The sequence below is a fragment of the Convolutriloba macropyga genome, chromosome 15 (genome assembly GCF_964194025.1).
Source record: "Convolutriloba macropyga chromosome 15, txConMacr16.3, whole genome shotgun sequence".
NCBI classification, from domain to species: Eukaryota; Metazoa; Xenacoelomorpha; order Acoela; family Convolutidae; genus Convolutriloba; species Convolutriloba macropyga.
The window spans coordinates 45211583-45235829 of NC_134482.1; the positions used below are offsets into that span (position 1 = coordinate 45211583).

Genomic DNA, 24247 nt, shown 5'->3' on the forward strand with positions numbered 1-24247 from the left:
ACATCTTATTAAGTTCTGTAATTTTTTTGACCCATCGGAGTTTCTTGTAAAGCAAATGTTCAAAAAAACTTACCCCTCCATCTTAGGGTGTCTCGGGTCCAGGGTTTGATATTAACTTGTTCAGCGGCTTCCTTATGGGCGTCCAAGGGGTACGCACATCCGGCACACAGCAATTTCTCCTCCCCGCTTGTGTTGTTGTTGTTGTTATTAAACGTCAATTTATCCAGCGGAATTTGGGAAGTGCCAAAAAATTTCACGCATTTCTTGGCTGTCAAAGACTTGACGTGAAACAAATTTTCCTCAAAATCATTTTCCATAATTTGCCGGATTTTCTGCTTCCGCCTTTCAACTGTTCTGGGCGACCCTAAACGGGAATTAAATTTCAAAGGGGACAATTGGGGAATGCAGTTACATGAAAGTTTAGGACCCATAATTTTGCGAGCGGGAATTTCAAACGAGCCAGACAAATTGCGCACTTTTATGGAAGTAGCGCCAGGAACTTCCAAAGAATTCCCAGTTCCGGCTAGCTGGCTCAAACTACAAAATGATGCATTGTGATTGCGGACATTGCCGGTCATTTTAACACTAATTAGTCTTAGATTTAACCCTATTTTTTGATAAATTGCGCTAATATAATTCTGATAAATTGAGACATAAATTAGTTTTTAAGTTTTGAATAAGTATTTTAGATTTGTGTTGGTTGGGTTTAAAACTGCTGAACGCGGGCGGGTAATGTAGAATTTAAAATAGCCTAAGAGAAGAGAGAGAAAATAGTATCTTTTTTAGCTGTAAGAAAGAAAAACGAATATCATTTTATCTACATAGCTAGATGGCTCTTTTTTGGTACCCACCTCCCAAGAGAACTTAAGTTGATTATTTAAACACATTCAACAATTGTCTTCTGAAAGCGCGTTACAAGAAACACTTTTTAAACTATTCTTCAATTTTTCCATACCTATTCTTTCTTTTTTCCACAGTTTAGAGGCCACTAGAAATCTTTTCCAGTGCCCGGAGCATGTGGCTTTAAACCGGTCAGCCGGGGGAAATTTAATGAAATCAGTGTACTAACTAGTTAACTAACCATACTGTGGTTATATTTATTTTGGTTCGTGTATTTTTGCCACGAGTACCGTTCATTTAATGACCTTATACTAAAATGCTGGGAGAAACAAGAAAATTACTTTAGAGTTACTAATTTTAGCAAAAATCTTTTTTCTTGTCAGAAGTAGCTGAGTCATTGATAATTTCGTAAATGTTGATTAATTGCAACAAATGCTCGAGGAAATAGTTCCGATTTGCAAATGTCCAAAGAAACGACACAAATAATCTTTTTGGGTCGGTATTTTTAGGTAAAAAATGCTCAGAGTACTGGCATTTTTTGAGTTTAATTGACCGTATTTCATTCAAGAAAACTAATGTCTTTGACCAACAATTTTAGGAAATGACCGGTTATTATCAAACTGTAATAGTGGACAATAATGACAATAATAGTGCCCACCAACTTCGCATTCTAATCATTTCATTAAAGATGAAAACTCTAGCCTGTGGTAAAATTTCTTTATCTAAAATAGCGAAAAAAAACGAATGCATGATGCTACAAATATCTTTGCATGAATGAATTATCAAATTTGGCTGGGCTATTACAGATCACACAATACGGGATCTCTTTATGTATGCCAGTCAAACTTGACAAAAGATATAACAAATCGAAGGCAAAGATATATGCCTAAGATCTGTCTGTGCTATAAGTCTCATTTTAAAATAGTTGGGGGGCTGAAAGTATTAAATTTATAAAAGAGTAAATATAAAATTACAGCTTACTAATTACCAGTTGTGTAGTGGTGAATTGGAGGTGAGCTGTTGGGCGATCGTTCACTTGGGTGTTTCTTCAGTTATGTTATTTGTCGAAAAAGAAAGTTATAAAATCAAATCTGGAATTATTTGTCTAAGTTATTAAACAATTTTGTTCGACTATCTTATTGTTAAAGTGAAGTTAAATTTTGAGAAAAATGAAAGCAGTTGTCTGCTGCTCGTCGCTGGCTCTGTTATTTGTCTCTCTAATTTTATTCCGTCCCACTTCGCTGAGAGAAACAATTAATTCCTCTCAGCTCCGTTTGGGCCGATAGGGAGCGAATCACAAACTCACGTTCATAGTGAGGTGCTTCTTAATTTTCCTATTGGCCGAGAAGGCAAGAGAATTAACTCTTTTTTATCTCACGGAAAAATTATTGAAACTCCAAAAAATAATAAAAATCTAAAAAGCTGAGAGCATCAATTATTGATTTCGTAGGCGCCTGTTTTCTGCTTTTCCCCTCTTCTAAAACCGCAACAATTATGGTTTTCTTGGGGGCTTTTTATGAGACTCTATTGTCTTTTCCCCTGAAGCAATCTGCTTCATCTTTATTGAACTTGGGGGGAAAGATCTGCATTGCAACTGTCAAAAGCAGAAGTAATTTAAATCAAAAGAAACTGTGGTTTTACAGGCCGCCTACGTTCAACAATGTACATTTTCTATCCTGGATATAAGCGAGGAGATCCAGGCCTAAAGTTGTGTTATTTAAATAAGTCGAACTGAGTTGTTTAAATACTTGTGTACTGGTAGTCTTAATAAGCGTTAGTTTGTTTAGCGCGCGGCGAAAGAATGGTTAATTAGCGCCTAAATACGTTCGCTCTAATGCGGGATTAATTATCCGCTCATTTGTAACGGCTCTCGTAATACTACAGCTCACCCCGATTTTTAAGATAAAAAAGAAAATGATTAAAGAGAAAAGAAATATATTGCATCGTATATAATTTTATTGCGCTTGAGACATATAAATGAGTTACTACAAGTTCAGACAGTTATGAAATTAATCGCAAAGGGCGATAATGGTATGCTATAAAATTAATCGCAAAGGGCGATAATGTTGTGCTGTATTATTCAAAAAATTCTGGGGGCAAAATGACTGGGCTTGATATCGGACTGTTACCATCGTCTTCGATCAAAAGAACCTCTTGTATATCGTCCTCAGTTGGTTTGTCCTTATCCATTGATTGTCGCTTTTTGTGCTTTTTAACTCTCCTTTTGAGCTCGGAAATTTTGGTTTTTTGTTCTTCGTTTTCCTTCATTAATTGTGTTATTTTCTTTCCTAGCTCCAGATTCTTTTCTCCAAGTTTTTTGTTGGCGTTTGTTATTTCTAGATGTTTCAAGGAGAACGTTTTTAGCATAGTTTGTGCATTCGATTCGCTGGTTTTTTGGAGTTGATGGGCAACGACATATTGGCGCCGCCAATAGTCGTTAGGTAGTTGCTTCTCCTCAGGTGGTTTCTGTGATTCCATTTTCAGTTGTTCAAATTTCAGTTGCAATTCTTGCAACTCTGTTTCCTTTTGAAATAGTTCCTGCCTGAATGTGGTGTTTTCCTCTATTAAACTACTGGTGTTTATATTTGATAATTCTGGCATGTCGACAGGAAAAGCGGAAATGGCATCGTAGGGGACTTCAATATATGCGTCGAGCATGTTATTCCTAAGGGTATAAGTGCCATTCTTAGGGTCGCGATTTTTAATTCTCCACTTGTTGTTTTCTGTGGGGAGCGAGAAGGTTTTCAGAACTGGAAGCTTTTCGCTGTTGACTAGTATCTGTTGATGTCCATTTGACTGGATGATGTTTATTTTACTAGCAACCTCAAATTTGTTGTAGTTTGGTTTCAGGAAATAGAGGAGGGTGTTAACGTACCTCGGGTTTTCTTTATTCATGTTTTCCTCTCGCGGTTTCTGTAATTTCAAACATTCTGAGGGTATCTTCCTGATAGCGTCGGGAACGAGATCTTCAATGTTGTTCATCTTAATAATTTTGTTTTTGTGATTGCTAATTTGTTGGTTTGGGAATTGTCTCTTTCTGCTAATTTGCCAGTTGTTTTCGGGATCATATTGACTGGAAGTTGATGGAGATGCAATAGTTGTAGTAACTTGTTGTGTGTTCTGAGGTTTAAATGGAGGCTTTGAGAAAATAGGAGGCTGGGAAGAATGGGTATGTGTTTGTTCTTGTTGTGTTGTCACTTGTTGATGTCGACTGGGGATTATTACGCTTGCGAGTGTGGGTCTGGTAGTCATTGTTAGTGTTTCCTTGTGGATGATCTAAAATTATTTGATTTTGGTTAGCCTGTGTCATCAATATCACACATTATGGCTTCTTTTCAAGTTTGCAATTGTATTGCTAATATAAAAAAGTATTCTATTGTAAAAATGTTTTTGTAAGGTTTTGTTGCTAACTGCTTTACTTAAAAATTATAATGCTAAATGCATTTGTTAATAAAGTTTGGTAGAAAATCGTTTGTTTTGCTAAATGCAAAGTTAACTTTAATAAAGGGAGGGGGGCAATAATAAAAAAATTTTTATACTTATGCCAGGCGGGCAGCCCTGGCACAAGTACGTCTTTCTCCGCTGCCCGGAGGTGTGAGTCTTGGGGCGTGCGTCACACTAACACGGCTGCAACGACCCGTGCAGCTGGGGAGACAACTTTGCTGAACTGAAAGAAAAATTTTTCGGGTCATTTTTGAAATTTTCAGTTATCGTTAGTGTTCTGAATTATTTAGGTTCAAAAGCCAGGGGGGCAGGCTGGAGAAAGCTGAGATAACCCCTTCCCGAGGAAAAGTTAAAAGGGAAAAAAAAAGATCGTTTGGGCTTGAGTGTTTTTGGTTTATTAGACAACGTCGTCTAAAAAATTTTTGCAAATGGGACATTTTTTCTGCTTGTTTATGCAGACTCGACAGAATCGGTGTTCGTCATGTTGGGAAAAATGTGGGTGTTTTGTTATTCCTAATTCTGTTTTCATTTTTTTGCATAAATTGCATCGGAAGTAGGATGTGATCAGGACGGGAAGACAAGGTCGAAGACAGATGGGACATTTAGGGTTTGGGTATCTTTTAAAAAGTGCTTTTCTGCAAGGAATACATACATAGTGGGGATTTTCTTTGGGGAATTGCTTATGTAGTTTTTCTACAATAATGGTTTTTCGTGAACATATGGGGCAGATAATGTCCTTATGGGGATAGAGCCAACGGAAACCGTCGATTAGGGATTGGGAAAGACCCATCGAGTGACTGTTCTCTTATTTTCCTTAGATAGAAACAGGAAAACCTTTGAGAAACTGCAGTAGGATGAGATTAATGAGGAACGATATGGCAAGCAAGGTAATTAGGATTAGGATAAATATTTTTGTGGATAGGTCTAGATTGGTCATTTTTAGTATCTGGAGAAAATTTGGCGAATTGCGGAAAGGAGGTAGTTATTAATAAAAAGGGATATTGCCAATGCGCATAAGAGAACAAATAGAAGAATAAACAATGTTATGGGTTGCATTTTGTCAATTCAATGAGTAGTGCAGAACTAGGGTGAAGGAGGTGATTTGTTCCTGGTAAAAACTGAGTTGAATTAGGGATATCGATTGGATTAAAAATAAAACTAGGGAAGGAAGTAAAATTTTGGATGTTCCTGGACTCATTTTAGATTATGTGGTTGTTTTTTCGCAACGAGGGCATAATTTATAATCTTCTACGCAAAATTTACAAAAGTTGACGGGCTTATGATCACTGTGATGAAACGTTTTTGCAACAGAGTATTGAAATCTTGTTTGTTTGCAAATATCACATTGAAACCAGTTAAAGATTGAAAAGATAACATTAAATTTAGAGCATTTAGGACAAAAATCATAGCCCATATCTTTTATAACATATTGGTAACAGAGCAGACACATTACGTGGGGTAGTTCGTCAGGGGGGTTCTCGTGTAATTTCTTGAAAACAATTGTTTCACGTCTGCAGCATAAACAAATTAATGAGACCGGTTTGGATTCTATGGTATTGGTTTCTTTGTCAGTTGTATTCATTTGTGGAAGATTGTTATTGGAGGGGATTATGGGACTGGTATGGTTGGAGGATTTGGTTGTTGATTATTTTGGGATTTTATTGCTTGGTCTATTACTAATATAACTACTAACATCAAAAAATTGAAAGGAATACTTACAACAACGAGGAAAACGGTTAAAATGAAGGAGAAGGCTGCTGCAATAATCATGAGGGCCATTAATAAAAAATCAAGTACTTTGGGGATAAACATTTTGGATAATTTGTGAAGGTAGTTTTGAATCAAGGATTTTACCACGGGTTGTTTGGGTCAATTGTTTGTTTGCATAAGGGGCATTTAGTAGTGGTGAAGGTCATACACTGCAAACAAATTGATTGTTTTGGGTGAAAATCTCTGAAGTGACTGTGGCAGGTGGATAACTTTTTGACTTCTTGACAAGAATCACACTGGAAATAATGGCAATGACTGATTGTATAAATGGGAGTTACGCAAATGGGGCATTTAGGTTGGTTCCAATATTTAAATAATTCGTTTCTACAAGGAATGCAAGCAAAATGGGGAGGTTGACCGTTTGGGTTTTTGTGCAATTTTTTAAATTGACGACAAGGGAGGTAACAAATAGGACATTCGATTTTTGGGGTTGAGTCAATTTGTGGTTGCTGAGATAATATTTTCAGAATGTTTCCCATTATAAGGACAAATCAGAAAGATTCGGGTATACGAGTTCTAATCCATGGTGTTCAAGTTCGTTGGGGATAGTTACATTTAAATCTGCAATAGCAAAAAAGAAATTCCAGTGTTTCTCGTTTGGATAAATGTAATAATGATTAATGGAACCTGTGCTTAGGAACATATAAGTTATTTTGATACATGCTTTATATTGTGTAAAACAGATAGTAAACCATCTTTCTGCTTTAACAATTTTAATTTTTTCCTTACCAATGAACAAAATCATTTTATTTTTAACAATTTGAAAAGAAATGAGGGAAAAAGAACAAATTGATCAGAAAAAAAAGGATAGAAATAATGAGCAAGGTAAAAAAATTATTTTTTGGGGAGAGAAAGTTATGTGAAACAATTTACTTTACTGAAGAGCGCCCAAATTGACTGGGAAATGCTCTTCGATATCAATGAGTGCAAGAAAGAATTCCCAGTGCATCATTCCCATTGTTACTCGAGTAGAACCCTCACATCCACGCTCGTAGTCTGTATAGTGTATAATTATACAGGGTTTAATCTCTGCTGTGGAAGTTTCAATGAAAGATCTCTCGAGGGACTCTACTTTGACTAGGCGCTCACCAAAGTGGAACAGCATTATAGAAGATCTAAATTAAAAGGGATTTTAGAACCATTTAAAGCTTGGGATATATTTATAAAGAATGTCCAATAGGGGGAAGATGGTGTTAAGGTAATGGTTCCATCAGTCCAAGTGTTTAAATATTCAAAATGGAGTATTAATTGTGGGATTACTCTGTTGCTTTTTGTCGTGACAAATGATTTTTCAAAAAATTGTATTTGTATAAGGCAGTTTTTGTATGAGAATATCATTGCTGCTTTTAATTGTTAATAGTTTCCAATTCTTTAGTAATGAAATCGTTTGGAGAACAATCACTTTTCGGCAATTCAAAATAAAGATTGTGAGGTACACAGTTTGGGTTTTCTAGAATAAATAGGAAGAATTTCCAATGAACTGAAAGAGGATTAATACTTATTAAACAAATTTTTTCACTTTGGATTTCTTTGAGCGTTACTAGCATAGTAGGTACAGGAGTTGGGTATGCATCAAAAGATCGTTGAATTTTTTGTAACTCTACAAATTTATTGTTAACTGCAAATATCATAGTTTAGAATGATACCTAAGCAATGTAGATTGGATGTTGTACTTGAAATACCGAGTTCTCTTTGAATGCTAGAAAAATGGTGAATTCGGCGAACTGAGGATGAGTAATGAAAATAGTTAAAAGTCTGTAAATATTTGTCATGGGTTTTTTTGCGAAAGTCATTATACTTATAGCGGAAACATAGTATACGGCTAACAGCTCAAAATTTTGGTTTCCGATTCTGATTTGTAAGTTTCTATTAGTTAAATGAATCATGTTGCTGATCTAGCTCATTTGGCAGACTATTAGGGTCGAATTGTGCTAACTACACGAAATAATTCCAATACAACGAATGAGGGGTTAAAATCACAGTATCGTTTTCCCAAGTGTCCCAAAACTCAAAACTTATAACGATTTGAGGGAAAATGTCTCCGTGATTTTCTTCAAAAGTTTTCTTTATTTGATAAATTGTAACGAGTCTATCTTGAAACAAAAAGTACATTAATGGAAGCGTTTTAGTTGTTAATTAACTTATTGTTCTTCATTTCAAAACTATGTATAAAAGTATGTAAATGTAAAAAAAGGATAAAAAAGGGTGTGTCAATTATTTCTGAAAAGAGGATTATTGACAACGATTGATAATTATAGTTAATATATCAATCGGATTCACTGCAGCAAAATCGGAGTAGGGGAAGAGTGCAGGCAATAGCTAGATAGACATAGTTGCGATTACATAGTTGAAAATGGATTATAAGAATTAAAAAGCAAGGAAGGAATCCACACATGTCTCTTACAGGAAAAGTCAAAGTCTAATAATATTTTTCTTCAGACGCTTTGAAACAATTTCGTATTCGACTCCAATGTTTACAAAACTAATTGTGTCATCAATCAGGGCTCTTAACAATGAGAAGTATTGAAAATTTGAATGCGGTACGTCCAAGTCTATAATGTCACTGAAGTAGAAAGATGCAACTCTAATAGTTACAGTAGTTTTTAAATCGGAAAGACTTGAGGATAATATCTGTCCGGTGTATTGTCCAAATCGAATGAATAAAGCGTTAGGCTGTTTTATGAATTTGGGTTGCATAGCATAGCATCCTTGAGGTGTATCTAAACAAGATGTTAATTAACTTATAGAGTCTAATACAAATAATTTTTATTATTTTTGAGAGAAATTATTTTTTTTATAAAAAAGATGATTTTTTTATTAACAGCTTTAAGGAGGTGCCACCACACTTCGAATGGTTGCATCATTTTGTGGTTGTGGTTGATGTGACGCCAGATTTGGGTATTCTACTTTATTATTTTCTGTATGACAATGCTCATCAATTTTATTTTCTCTTGGTTGATCCTCAACGCATTTATAAGTTTTTTCTATTGTGCTGTAAGGTTGGTAATTACTAAGCGGTAAAAAATGATTGTTGTTCTGCGGGGCCGACGGTTTGGTTTCGTTAGAGAATACCGGTGTAAAGAACGATAAGATACAAAGATTATATGTTGCTCCTAATAGAATTTTCCAAAAACCCATTGTTTTGTTGGATATTTTGTGGATTTCGAACGCTCTTATGATTGTTACGATTACATCAGTTAAGAATTTTATGCACAAGAAACAAGCAAAATAAACTCCAATTTTTTCCAGATAAAAAGTGATGATTCCAAAAGTGCCTTTGAACTGGTCTGTAAAAAATGTAGGTGAAAGAAGAGAATCTAGATAAATTTGTCTGTTAATTCCCATTGCTGACGCATAGATATCTTTTTGAGAATAGTCTATGCTTCTTCCTTCTAGAACTTCTCTTGAAATTTTTGTCAAGACAGATTTTGAAGCTTCCGAATGCAAGATATTGTCCCAAAACGATTTAAGTTGATTTGGTGTGTAAATTCCGGCACGTTGCGATTCGTAACCGGTAAATTTTGGAATAGAACTAATAACTCTTGAAGAGAATATTTTTGGCGGTTGTAAAGGAACAGGTGCTGGCATCAAATGGTACCATGAATTTTCATTATCAATATCTAATTGGTAGGCATTTCTGTAGCCTCCAACACAATCTACTTCGTTTGCAAAAGGGTAGGTTTGTCGAGTAATTGGGTCGACGAACATTGTCCTACCATCATAATGAATAGGAATCCTATCATAACACTGTTCAAGAACCTGAAGTGGTGAGTTTCGTTTTGGACAGTGGTACAGCCAACCTATGCTACCATCTGTGTCTAAGAACATCGAGCGGTTGCCGGTTAACATATATCCAGCTAAACGATTGTTTTGGATAGCCTGCATTAGTATCATTTGTTTTTGAGTTCGGTCAAGTTCGCATTGCTCTATGACCAAACCTTTCCATGCTTGTTTTATTTGCATGTAATTATGATATATGACAAAATCCATTTTTACCGCAAGGTTAAGATCATAGTCTAACTTGTCTTTGTCTAAGTGTTCCCATGCAACAAAACCATTGTCGGATGTTCGGATCTGTTCATCTGAAGGCTTCCTATTAAACCCATTTACACTTAGGCTATTGTCAGGTTCAACACGAAGTTTATGAAAAAATTGTTGAGTTTTTGTTTTATAAGGTTTGCCAGTCTTCATATTAAATCCGCCTTTATAAGAAACATATAAAGAATCTAAATTTGTTCTGTAAATAAATTCTGGTTTTCCACACACCTTTTCTTTTTCATCAATTACTCTAATTTTTATGTCCATTTCAGCAGGAGAATACGTTCCTGGTCCTTCATAGGGCGTCTCCGGTTTTTCATCACTCACTATGAAATACTGTACGTTACCAAGTTCGTTTTCATGTTTTAGCATTTTTGCGTTTTGTGAAAATCTTTTAGTAACTATACAATTTTCCGGTGCCTCCCAATTGTATGCAAAGGGGTCGAGTGATGTCGAATGACAACCTCCTTCTGAGAGGGCGCAAGGAAGTTTTAGTCCTTGACTGTTATAGACAGTTCTGTCATTAAGATCAATATCGAGTACAGTTTCTTGCATCAGGGTTTCAAAAGAGAAGTGTTTAATTTGACCACGATTATCACAAGATGTTGATGATTCAACTTCAAGATCAACTCCCTGGTTTTTATAGGAGACAGTTTTTATTCCATGTTTTATGTCAATTTCCATGTCATCATCGTCAAATTCGGTAACAGTAATTTTTCCAGTTTTATTAGCATTTAAGCATTGTTCGGGTGAAACAATAATATCGTATGTTATTATTGGAGCGTTGTGTACAATTGATGAATGGGAAAACATACCACAATTATAACGAATGAGCATTGCAGTGACTTTGCACATAAGAGCTTTAACAAAGGTCCAATAAGACCGCTGATAAAGTGTTACATGTGTATCAACCATCTGAATGTTTTCGGGTGTAATTTTGCAAGGAGAAACATGTGTTAAAGCATACATTTTATTTTCTTTCATTTTAGAACAGTCATAATGAATGACCCTAAGTTTGTTAGATACATCATTAATATCCTCAGTAGCGTTAATAACTATAGAAAGAGTACAGAAGTAGAAAAGACTTATAAGTAAATAAGAAAAATAGAGTTTTTCAAAACAAGGATATCTTTTCATCCTGTTCTTTTTTTAGCGCTTCAAGTCGGGAATTAAGGCTATGAGTTGTAGTAATAGGCACTGCCAGTAAATGTTGACTGGATTTATTGCTACCTAAAACAAAGTTAAGTAAATCCGGCTTGATAGCGTGATGGCGGCTTGGCCGAGCGACTAGAAGTTCGCCTATTATTATTATTATTATTTTCTAAAGTTTGTAAATTAGAAGGTCCTTGTTCCGATGTATTAGGGCGGAGAGGACTTAAATTAGGGTCTAGAGGTATTCTAGAATTGTGCTGTGGGCAAGGAGTTGAACTTCTTGTTCGACTACCGCTAGGTAAGTGTGTTTGGACTGGAGGTGGGTTATTACGACCACCTGAACTTGCTTCGTTGAATCCAGAATCGAAATTGGTAGGTGTTCGGTCAGGGTCGAAGTTCTGTACAGGGGAGTCTCTTCGTATGAAATTATCCACGGGGAAATATTCGGTGTTAGTAGGGCTTTGGAAGGAGAATTTAGTCAAAGGACTATTGAGTTTATTCATCTGACTTGTCATTAGATTATTATAAAATGTGTCACAATTATTTTTATCTATACCATACTCTAGGGTTAACTCTGGTATAGTTTCAGTAGCTGGGTAGTACTCGACTAGGTGATTTCTATGAGCGACCTTCCTGGTGGCCGGGTTGCTATCTAAAGTTAATTCATAGTTGACATTGGTTAGTTTTTTTTCTACAGTATAAGGACCTGATCTTAGTTCATGTAGTTTTTTTGACTTTCCTAACTCAATTTGATGGTTTTCCATTAGAACTTTTTGTCCAACCTCAAGTGGCTTGCCTAATTTGTGTTTGTTTCTATGTTTATGTGCGCGGTTATTGTTTTCTAAGCTCTTTTTATAAGCGTTATTGTATATTTGTTTGAATTGGTTTTCTCGCATAAGCAACGAATTGTTAATAGTCGGTTTTAGAAGTTTGTCAATTTCGGTGTTTTTTGAAGTTTGCAAGGTATGCCTGTGAAGAGGCAGGTCTTTGCAAAACTCGGAAGAGCATGTGAGTTGTGAATTTCGTAGTAGTCCTAACTTAAGTGACAGAGGTATCTGTGGTTTTTGTCCGAACACAATTTCATAAGGTGAGATTCCAGTACTAGCATTTGGAACCGTGTTATGAGAAAAAGCAAATTTTGGTGCCAGTTCGTCCCATTTACCTCGAGCTTGTTCTAGAAAAATTCGGAAATGTGCTCCTAGATGTTTGTTTTGGATCTCGACTTTACCATTAGTCCAAGGCGCATAAGCAGTTCGAGGTGCGGGTGTTATACCTAATTCATGAATGTAACTCGCAAAATCTTGGTTCATGAATGCCGAACCCTTATCATAAACAAGTTTTTGTGGTATTCCAAAAGACAAGATGAAATTTTCTAAATCTTTTATGGTGTCTACTGCGTCTGTGGAACGTACAGGGTATACTTGAATGAAATGCGAAAATGAATCGACAATAACTAAACAATGGTGTTTACCGTTTGATGGAGGACTTTGTGATCAATGTGGACCGTATGAAAGGGGAATGGGACTGTATCAGTCCAGTTTTCGAGAGGTGCTTCGTGGAGGTCTCTCCGTTTTTGCTTATTTTTCTGGCATTCAAGGCAATCAGCAATTAGGTTTTCAATCCATTTATACATTCCGGGCCAATAAAAAAATCGTTTTACATTAGCAAGTGTTTTATCTAAACCTACATGACCTGACAGTTCACAATGAGCTAGCTGAAAAACTTTAAAGAACAATGACAGCGGTACACAAATTTTTAAGTATTCAATATCTGGCTCGTCTGTTTGTTGTTGAATACATAAGATGTTGCCTACAAAACTCAGTTTTTCAAAGTTATTAATGTACGACATTATGGCTTTAGATTGTCGGAATTCAATTTTCTTTTCATCTTTGTTATTGTTCGTCCTTAATTGGCGAATTTGTTGTATCACTGGGTCTTTTAATTGTTCTTGACAAATTACCGATGTATTTAAATCAACTTCTTTAGAGAAGATTGTCAGTTTATCGATGAGTTCTCTTGCATCTTGTATTTTTGTATTTTCGGGAAATTTTTTTGCTAATTCGGTTTTGTCTATACAAGTGCTATTTTTCACGAGAAAAACTTTATCGTATTCTAGAGGGAATCTGTACTCCGAGTCTGTGGTGTTAGTTTGATCAATGTAGAGCTTGTCAAAATCTAATTCCGGTGACTGGTTCTCATTGAACAATTCAAATTCCGAAATTGGATCAAAATTTTGTTCGGTTATCCCTTCATCAGGGTAGGAATCAATTTCTGTATAATGATCAGACGTTTCGTCTTCTTCCTGTTCTGATACAGGGGTTATTTCATGTTTGCGGTGACGCCTATAGTGGTTAATTGATGAACCATACGAGAAATCTTCCGAAATATTGTTTATTGAGCAAAGTCTGTTTTGATTATTGTCGTACTTTTGCTTTACCATTTTGTCATTTTTGAAAATGAATTTGTCGATACCCGTTATGCTTTGTTTTAGGATTGGAAAAAAATCATCTGCTGGTCCCTTTTCGTTATCACGCAAAATGAAGTATTTTTCCTCGTTACCATGCTCGTCGTAAAAACTAATGTCTTTTGGTATCTTTTTGTGTTTAAGTTGATACTTGTCCAAATCTTTAAGTTTTACATTGCGACTTAGGATGTCGGGGAAGGCTAAGTTTTTTCCTTCTGTCCAAATGATTTTCAAGTTCTGAAATTGAGATATAACTAACTGGTATCTAAAAAACCTGTGAGAGAGTTTTCCTCTTCTACCCCATAGATACATTAAAGGCTTATGGTCTGTGTACACATATACGGGATGGGGAGAACCAATTAGGTAATGCTCATAAGTTTGTAGTGCAGATATTACACCGCAAAGTTCGCGTGCTGTGGTACTCATTTTTTGTTCCTCTTTAGTGTAAATTCTAGAATTAAAAGACACTATTCGTTTCCCTTCTGGAAATTCTTGAACAAGAATTGAGCCTACTCCTATAGAAGAAGCGTCTACATGCACGTGGAAAGGGTATTTAGTATCCGGTATTGCTAAGATAGTATCTTCGCTAATTCTGTTTTTAATGTCGTTAAACAGTTTTTCGTGTTCTGTTGTCCAGACAAATTTAGTTTCTGTGCGGGTTAAGTCATAGAATGGTTTGCAGTCAACTTGCAAATTTTTGATGTACATGCTGTAGAATCCTAAGCAACCTAGAACTCTCATGACATCACGTTTGTTTTCAGGCGACTTAAGTGCTTTTAAATCTGCTACTCGCTTCTTGACTGGTTGTATCCCATCTTTACCTACTACATGTCCCAAGAACTGTACTTTCCTAAGGAAAAATTTAGTCTTTTCAGGTTGAGCTTTCAATCCTGATTTCCTTAAAAGTTCATGGTACTTGTCAATTATTTCAAACATTTCGGTTTCATCTTGCGCTTGCATGATGGTGTCATCAATGTAGGTTATAGCTTGTTTTCTTCTAATTAATGGTGCAAAATGGATAGTCATTATACGACTGAAGAAATTAGGTAGACCGCATAGGCCGTAAAATCCGCGTTCAAATGTGTATTGCTTTGGACCAATTACAAAACTTACCAGCTGTTTGGTTTCCTCAGTTAGAGGGACTTGGTTATAGGCTGAACAAAGATCACTGGTTGTGAAGAAATTACCTTTTAGTCTAGTTAATAGACTTCCGATTGGTTCGAGTGGCCATGAATATCGACTAAGGTCTGTTATTGAATTCAGATATCGGGCATCTATAACCAGTTTTACTGTGTTCCCCTTGGGTAGGATTATGATTGGATTAATAAATTCTGATCCCATTTCTTTATCATTACCCATTTCCCGGATTATACCTGTTTTACACAGTTGTTCCAAAAGGTTTTCTAGTTTTTCCTGATAATGTAATGGTACTTTGGATGGTCTTTGTTTTGTCAAAGTTGAATTAGGTAAAAGTTTAACATGAAACTTTTGTTTTATCTTTCCAACATCGTATTTGTGTTGAGAGTAAACGTCTTTATTTTTAGTTAGAGTCCTCAGTAACTTGTCTAAGTTTTCGTCATTGATATCAGCTTGACTGAAATCAAATTTTTTGAGAAACGCTTGATCGGTTTTGTCAAATCTGTTAAGTTTTTCTTTGGGAATTTCAACGGGTCTGATGTTCTCATCAGTTGTTTCTAATTTTGGCTTAAGATCCTTGAGGTCGTCGCTAAAGTCTGTTTCTAATTCGTAGTTGTTAGTAAAATCTTGTTGCCTTTTTCGCTTTTCTGTTTTCTTTTGTTTTTCAGGAGTTTTGCTTGCACAGAAATTTTGAATTTTTGAAATTTTTGGACCTTGTTTTTCACTAACATGGAATATTTGATCCCAATTAGTGTCACTATTCATTAGGTGGTTTATGAATGCAACGTTGTCAACTACAGAAAATTCTGGGTCTTGTCTAATTTCAATGTCTTCTAAAGTGTGCCCAATAGGACCCTTTTGGATGACAACCTTGTTGTTTAGAGGATTGTTTAGCATTATTGGTAATTCCTTTTCTTTTCTAAAACACTGAACATTGTAAGTATAAATTCCTTGAGCTTGCAGTTCACTTCCAATTACGAAGGAGGTTCCCTTTCTGAAGAATTCATTCGGAGGTCTAATTGATATTACTCGAGTTGATTTTGGTGCTAATGGTAGTTGCTGGTCAAGAGTTACAATTTTGTAAGAGCTAATGTATGGATAGCTTTTCGTTTGGTATCTAGATAGTGTGACGGCTACTTCAGGGTAGGTTTTTAAATCAATTTTTGGAGTGGTTAGGTCAATAGATTTTACTGTAGATTCAAGGAAATCCATTCCCAACAAATTCGGCTTGCAACCATCTTTTGCTGAAACCCATGTGGTAACTTCCACTTGATACTTTCCTTCAATGTCGAAAGATGTTTTGAAAGTAATTTGACCTAGAAGTTTTAGTTTCTCACCATTAACCGCTAAAGTATGATTTTTTGAAGCTTTCATCTCAATGTGTTGTAATTTACATAGTTCAAGATAAGTGTGGTAATTAATTATAGAGCTTGATGCTCCTGTGTCCAATAAAAACTGTGTTTCTAAGCCGTTATTTTTATTTTTGTCTCCGACGGATTGGTATAAATTAATATAAATATGTGAGTAACTTGTTTTGTTATCAGTAGTGTTTATGAACGGAGACCTGTCTAGTTTAAATACTCGTCGTTGTGATTCTCATTATTGTAATAGTCTCTGGAAGTTTCACTGGTAAAGTGAACTCGAGGGCTTCGCCCTTCACTGTTATCTCTTGAATGAGTATTATTGTTTTGTCTAGTAGGTGTCCTATCCCGGTCATGGTCTCTACTCCTATCACGATATCGATTATCTGATCTTGGAGGACCGTTGCTTTGTCTATCCCTACTATTTTGCCTATTGTTATCTCTGTAAGAGTTGTTTCGATGGTTATTTTGTCGTTCCTGTGATTGGTTATCGTAGGAAGATGATCGATAATTATTTGAAGAGTTTGATGGGTACTGTGATCGATGTCGGTAGTCTGATCTAGAGTTGTTTTGATAGTTGGATTGATTTTGGTTATAACTATTTCTCTGTCTGTCCGTAGAATTTCGATTGTCATAATTGTTTGATTTGTAATTTTGTTGACCTGGCGAATGGCTCCTACTACGTTTATAATTATCTGTGAACTTTTCTCGTTGTTGAGGTGGGCTTCGGTTTTCGTTTTTAAAGTCCTTATACTTAAAGCAGAAAGCTATTGTGTGACCTGAACGTTTGCAAAATTTGCAGAATCTAGTCTGGTTTTGTTTGAATCTGGGATTGTCGTTGTTGTATGTGGCGTTTATTTTATGATCTTTCATTAAATTTGCAATTTCTGTGAGTTGGTTTTTTAACCCATCTATTTCTATTTTATTGTCGATACTACTTGAGGCAGTACCCGTGAATTCACTGCTAACAGAAAAACTTAAGTCTTTAGTTGCTACATGATCCTGTAATTGTTGCCAAGTTGTAGCTGGGTTTTCTATTAACCGCTGATGTGCCTTTTGCTTGAGTGTAGGTGGCGTTAATCCTCTTACAAAGTACTCCATACACTTAGCGTTACGCTGGTCGTTGTTAAAATCTGGATCTGGCCATCCTTTTTCAACTGCTTTTGTTACTCGGTGTGTATAGCTTTTTATCAACTCATCTGGTTGCCTTTTAATACTCTCGACTTCAATTCCTTTCCTATACTTGTCTTTTGCATCAGTAAAACGGGTAATGAACTGATTTCTAACTTCGTTCCATGCTAAACCTGGTGCTAAGGTTTCAAACCATTGGGCTGCGGGCCCACGCAAAACCGAACCAAACAACGCTTTTTGTCTAGCGTCGTATGCTGTTTGCAAATCAGCATCCGCAGGATCTCTTGTTCCTAGTGAGAATTGGATTTTTCTTTGTATTAAACTAAAGAATTCCTGGGCATCTTCAGATGGATCTAAACCTGTAAATTTCTCTAACGCTATGTCGGGGTACGCAACAACGTTCGCTGCCATGTTTTATTTTAGTGTACGAAAAGAATATTTTATACGAATGTATTATTAGTTTGGGTAATTAGTGTAGAAAATATTTTTATAACAATTATGTAATAAAACGCTAATACTAAAGTAGAAAGTTGAACTGTTTGTTTTGTGTTATGAATTTTATTTGTTTAGGACCGTTTAATGATTGTATTTTAAATTCAAAGTTTTTGCCGTTATCAGTACTAAAAACTTCAACCCAAGAGTAAATATTGGTTTGCTCAACGGTAAAATTTAATAACCAAGGATAAGTGCTTTCAGAGTGTTTAAATTCAACAGAGTATTGGTGAAATCTGTTTATTTTTGAAAATCTAATTTGTGTGACAAATTCTGTTTTTATAAGTAATTTAACTCTATCTGGTAAACTCGGATCGTCAGGAGAAACGTTGATGTATTTTGGTTTAATGATTTTTAAGATTTGTAAACCAAACGGGGGAATTTTATTTTGGTGGCTCATCCACACACAAGATGATAACGTTTATGCTAATTCTATCACACTGTTCTGATTTCTTAGAGCACACAAAAGTTCCTTAAAGTTTGGGTTGGTCCACTTGTAAGTTATGTAGATTTCAGTTTCTGTTTCGCTAGAAGAGTGATGGTAAATGCATAAAAAGTTTCTGTTCTTGTCAGTTAAATAATATGAAACTTTGCCTATTTTGTTATGTACTTTAATACTTATATTTAGATCTTGAACGTTTACTTTAATATATGACATATAAATAACATAGAACAATTGTTTTTGTTGTTTTATTAATGTATTTTTGTATGAAATTACACAGAAGACAGTATAAAAACGTTTAGTACGGGATGTCTAGTACATCAGTAGTTGTATTTTTGTAGCTATTATTGTGTTTAAATATTGTTTCTAAAGTGCTTGAGTCTGTTAATGACCGTATTTTAACATGAGACAACAACTTTTCTATGATAAATTTGTGTACAAATTGGGTTAAAAAGGCTAGTTTACGCTCTTTTAATTAATTATTGGCTAAATTTTCTTCTGCGGGAATCTCGATCACACTGTTTTTAGTTTTTAACAAAGTTAGTAAATTCTGAAAATTTGGGTTCTCAGATGCATAAGTTATACAAAAATCAGCGGGAGAATTATGTTCAAACACGTAGAAAATAGCTAAGAAATTAAATCCGTCAGTAATAAACCGTGTTATTTTACCCATTCTAGTGTTTTCTATTGCTGTTAGATTAAGATGTTCTACAATAACTATTCCAGTTTGGTCCATGCACTGTTTAAAACCTCTATTGGTGAAATTGTACTTGTGAAACCAGTTAAAATGGGGGAATTCTCATCAATTTATGTTATTATCAGGCTAAAAATCTATGTTGGGGGGATAAAATTTAGTTTAAAACCCGTTATTCTTTGTTAAATTAGGGCCTTATTGAGATTTATGTGGTCAAAACTTGGTTAATATTTCCTAATTTTTTGTAAAAATGACGTTATTATGGCTATTTTCTTGAGTATTACTGGTTAAAATTGGATAAGAATGATGTTTTTAAGGCTTAAATGTGATTAGTATTCGTTAAATTATGATAAAAGTGACGTTAATTTTGTTAAAATCTGGTTAGTTTTTGAGGATTTAAGTCAAAATAATGTTTATTTGGTCAAAATTTGATTAATATTACCCCACCCGGGTCAAGGAATTGATAAAACAGAGTGAATATTCAACTAAGGAAGGCTTAAATTTAACCAAAATTGGGTTAGCTAATGTGAAAATGCAACAACGTGTGCTTAAATGTGTAGAAAATTAGATATAAATTACACTAAACACGTATTGGGGGGAAGAATTCTGGTTAAATTTACGTTAAATTGTTTGAAAATGCTATATTTTGGTCAAAAATTCAGTAAAAATTAGACATATGTTACTCTAAATATGATTTGGGGGGATGATTTCTGGTTAAAAATCGGCTATTTAGTGTGAAAATGCTAAAATTCTGCTGTGAATTTGGTGAAAATCGGCTAAAATTTAGTTTAATTAGGTGTTGGGGCGGTGAAATTTGGATAATTTTTGGTTATTTGGAGTGTATATGCTACAATTTAATCATAAATTTGGTCCAAATCGGGTCAGAAATAGTCTAAACAAGTTTTGGGGGGATGAATTCTGTATAAATTTCGATTATTTAGTGTGAAAATACTAAAATTTAAGCATAAATTTGGTCAAAATCGGGTTAGAAATAGACTAAACAGGTTATGGGGGGATGAATTTTGTATAACTTTCAATTATTTAGAGTGAAAATACTAAAATTCAACCATAAATTTGGTGAAAATTGGGTTAAAATCAAATTAAATATGTTTTGGGGGGATAGAATCTGGTTGAATTTCGGTTATTTAAGGTGTAAATACTAAAATTTAACCATAAATTTGATGAAAATTGGGTGAAAATTAGGCTAAATAGGTTTTGGGGGGATGATTTTTGGTTAAATTTTGACTATAAAATGTAAAAGTACTTCAATTGTTATATAAATAAACTAAAAATTGGACATAGATTACCCCCACCCGGGTCAGAACAATTTTACAAGAGCAAAGAATCAGTTGCCTGTTACTATTTTAATGTAAATTTACTGTATTTCGGCCGTAAATTTGATATAAATTACTCTATTTGTTTGGCTACTAGTGTGCTTTCACTTCTGTGCTAGTGGTTATTTTACTATTTTAATCCGATCGGATAGAAAAACAAAAATTCAGGCGTGATTCTTTCCTCTGGGCGCACCAGTTATCAAATTTGGCTGGGCTATTACAGATCACACAATACGGGATCTCTTTATGTATGCCAGTCAAACTTGACAAAAGATATAACAAATCGAAGGCAAAGATATATGCCTAAGATCTGTCTGTGCTATAAGTCTCAATTTAAAATAGTTGGGGGGCTGAAAGTATTAAATTTATAAAAGAGTAAATATAAAATTACAGCTTACTAATTACCAGTTGTGTAGTGGTGAATTGGAGGTGAGCTGTTGGGCGATCGTTCACTTGGGTGTTTCTTCAGTTATGTTATTAGTCGAAAAAGAAAGTTATAAAATCAAATCTGGAATTATTTGTCTAAGTTATTAAACAATTTTGTTCGACTATCTTATTGTTAAAGTGAAGTTAAATTTTGAGAAAAATGAAAGCAGTTGTCTGCTGCTCGTCGCTGGCTCTGTTATTTGTCTCTCTAATTTTATTCCGTCCCACTTCGCTGAGAGAAACAATTAATTCCTCTCAGCTCCGTTTGGGCCGATAGGGAGCGAATCACAAACTCACGTTCATAGTGAGGTGCTTCTTAATTTTCCTATTGGCCGAGAAGGCAAGAGAATTAACTCTTTTTTATCTCACGGAAAAATTATTGAAACTCCAAAAAATAATAAAAATCTAAAAAGCTGAGAGCATCAATTATTGATTTCGTAGGCGCCTGTTTTCTGCTTTTCCCCTCTTCTAAAACCGCAACAATTATGGTTTTCTTGGGGGCTTTTTATGAGACTCTATTGTCTTTTCCCCTGAAGCAATCTGCTTCATCTTTATTGAACTTGGGGGGAAAGATCTGCATTGCAACTGTCAAAAGCAGAAGTAATTTAAATCAAAAGAAACTGTGGTTTTACAGGCCGCCTACGTTCAACAATGTACATTTTCTATCCTGGATATAAGCGAGGAGATCCAGGCCTAAAGTTGTGTTATTTAAATAAGTCGAACTGAGTTGTTTAAATACTTGTGTACTGGTAGTCTTAATAAGCGTTAGTTTGTTTAGCGCGCGGCGAAAGAATGGTTAATTAGCGCCTAAATACGTTCGCTCTAATGCGGGATTAATTATCCGCTCATTTGTAACGGCTCTCGTAATACTACAGAATTTGAAATTTAATTAATTTATTAAGCGTTACTGCTCATCATTTTCTCTGTATAATGTTAGCAAGTGAGGTATAACTGACAATATCATACAAAAAATGTAAATTAGTAAATTGAGCGTTTTCGAAACATGACATTTCCCGGGCCGAGGTTTCACCCTTAATCCACCCCTAATTAACGGGGATTAGGGTGTAATGCGTATTCCACTCCTATTTAAGGGAAAAGAGTGGTGTAGGACTGTAATTTAAAAAAACACACACTGTATTTACTCTCTTTTCTCCACTCTATTTACATTCTTTGCAAAAAGTGTAATTTAGGGCAGACTGATAAAAAATACACTCCTATAAAATTAACATTATAAACAAAATGAAACATAAAATGGTAGAATGAAGGAAAATCGGAGGCTTTACTACCTCCTTCCAAATTTATTTTCAAAACGACACTCTAATAATTACACTGTTCAACCCTTAATTAAACAGAGAGATAGGGGTGTAATTTTTTGTTTTTACACTCTTTATATTCATTTCCCCGTTATTTTTGTGTAAATTCTTGACCGGGGTTTCTTGAAATGTCGAACGAGAATTATCATCTCTTAAATGGTTCATCTCTTTAAAGGTTCAAAAACGTTCAAAACTCCTAATAAAAAAGAACTAAAAACGCTTAAACTAGGCGACTGTAGGTAAAAAGCACATTGATTAAGAGCGGTTACTAATTTCAAAAAATTTTGCTTTTCTTATGCATCTAATGAAATTGGGTTAGGGTCTTCAATAATACTAAGGTTGCACAAAATATTTTTTTGCAATAGTTTTGCGTCAAGTTTCTGAAATCTAATATAAATTTTCGAAATGTTATAAAAACAAGGCGGCTCGGTAATGTGCGATGGCACATAAAGTTCCGACCCCGCCCATCCACAATTTTGGCATAATTGTCTAGCAAATGAGGAACAGATAGAAAAACCCAAAAATTATTTTTTGCGAAAAGTCTTTTTCAAAAAATTCTGTATGAACGATAAGATAGCCTCCAAAGCAAATAACTCAGTGGAGTTAAAAATTGATGCATTAGCTTGATGTAATATGTCAATATTAAGAAAGCGAGTCAAGATGAACGTCAAAAACAAACAACAACAACAGCAACAAACATTATTTACATCAAAAAATTTTTTTCCCTCTTAAAAACTAAATTTAATAACAAAGTCAACATACCGTCAGATAAACCTAAAACTAAACAAAAATAACTAATAAATCACCAGAAACCATATGCGACCAGTCCATAAAAAGGTTTGGTAACAATTATACAAAAAAGAACAAAAACATTAAAGTGAAAAATATAACTTATTTTTTTGAAACAGTTAACTTCAAAGTAATAAATACCATTAGGAATCAATTAACATTACCACAAATTTACAATTACCACTGTTTCTAGAGAAGGGCATTAGGACCTGTCCTTCTTCATTTTTTAAAGCGGCTAAAATGAACAACAAAAAAAAACAAACAAAATTTCAATTGAAACTTGCCAGAAAACGCTGCCAAAACCCTCGAGCCATATTTTGTCCCTCAAAATATATTCGATTGCGCCTTCATCAAACAGCTATAAAGTAGTACGTGTCCATTCATTAGTAAGACTAGGTAACAAGTAGACAAAAAAGCGAAGTGCTAAAGTATGAAATAATTTCAATTTTTTTTTCGAAGAAAAATTACATTCAATGTCATAAAAGGCATTAATTACAAACAGAACTATTTGAATAGGGTCGTTTATTCAAAAAAAGGAAGCCCTCGAGACCTGCAGTTACCCAGAATATTTCTCGCATCTACAAAAAGAACGTCAAATAAGACAAAAAATCAAACTAATTTACATTTTTGTGAAAAACCGGTGTCGAAGCCACTAAGGTCATAATAAATTCATTAAAAAAAAAAGATTTTGGGACACCAATCCCTTTTATTCCCTTGACACCCATAATGTCATATTTGACCTGTAATGAAATAACGAGATTAGCTAACAAAAAGAAACATAAAAAGAACAAAATTGCGAAGTTAAAAAGTTTTTTTTTTTAATTTTGGAAAACGATTGTTTTCAAAGTCATGAAAGCCATCAGCTATTTACTAATATCAGAATATCGGTTCTTCTATTCTTCCACGAAAAGCCAATGAAAGTTATCACTATGCAGGAAATTTCATACGACCGAAACGACAAAGTATAAATGACAGTTAAAAACAAAATTAAAAAATTCAATTGATTTCTTCAAGAAAGAGGCGTCGAGGCCGTTAAAACGATTATGTATATCATTCAGGATTTCAATATGTTCAATTGTGCTTTATTTTTAACGCTAATAATGTGACAAGAGAACTGTCAATAATGTGATAATGTGACAAAATTCGGAAACGTGAAAAACTGGCAAATATCGAAACAAACAAAAATCTGAAATCTTGTAGTATCAAAGCCAGAAAACAATAACTTCAGGCTTAAAACTGCAACCGAGAAGAAATGTTAAATCAGTAGAAAGAAGAAGCATTCTTTTTTTGCAGACACTAAGCTGGAAGTTGAACAAATTAAGAAAAAAATAGAGGAAAACTTAATTAAGCCATTATTTATTGAAAAGTCAATTATTTTTAAAAGAAACGACCATAAACTTTCAAGTTAAAATTTAAATGG

General features: G+C 34.6%; 1 protein-coding gene across 7 annotated transcripts in view; it reads right to left on the bottom strand.

Annotated features, from left to right (window-relative positions):
• The window catches only part of LOC142354004 (transient receptor potential cation channel subfamily M member 3-like), a 127202-nt gene that overhangs the window by 59622 nt on the left and 43333 nt on the right, over window positions 1–24247 (bottom strand). For all 7 annotated transcript variants that reach the window (XM_075406255.1, XM_075406254.1, XM_075406253.1 and 4 more), the window contains one exon: window positions 74–364. In XM_075406255.1, coding sequence (XP_075262370.1) covers window positions 74–317 — 244 coding nt within the window. In that variant the 5' untranslated portion in view covers window positions 318–364. The remainder of the gene's footprint in view (window positions 1–73; window positions 365–24247) is intronic.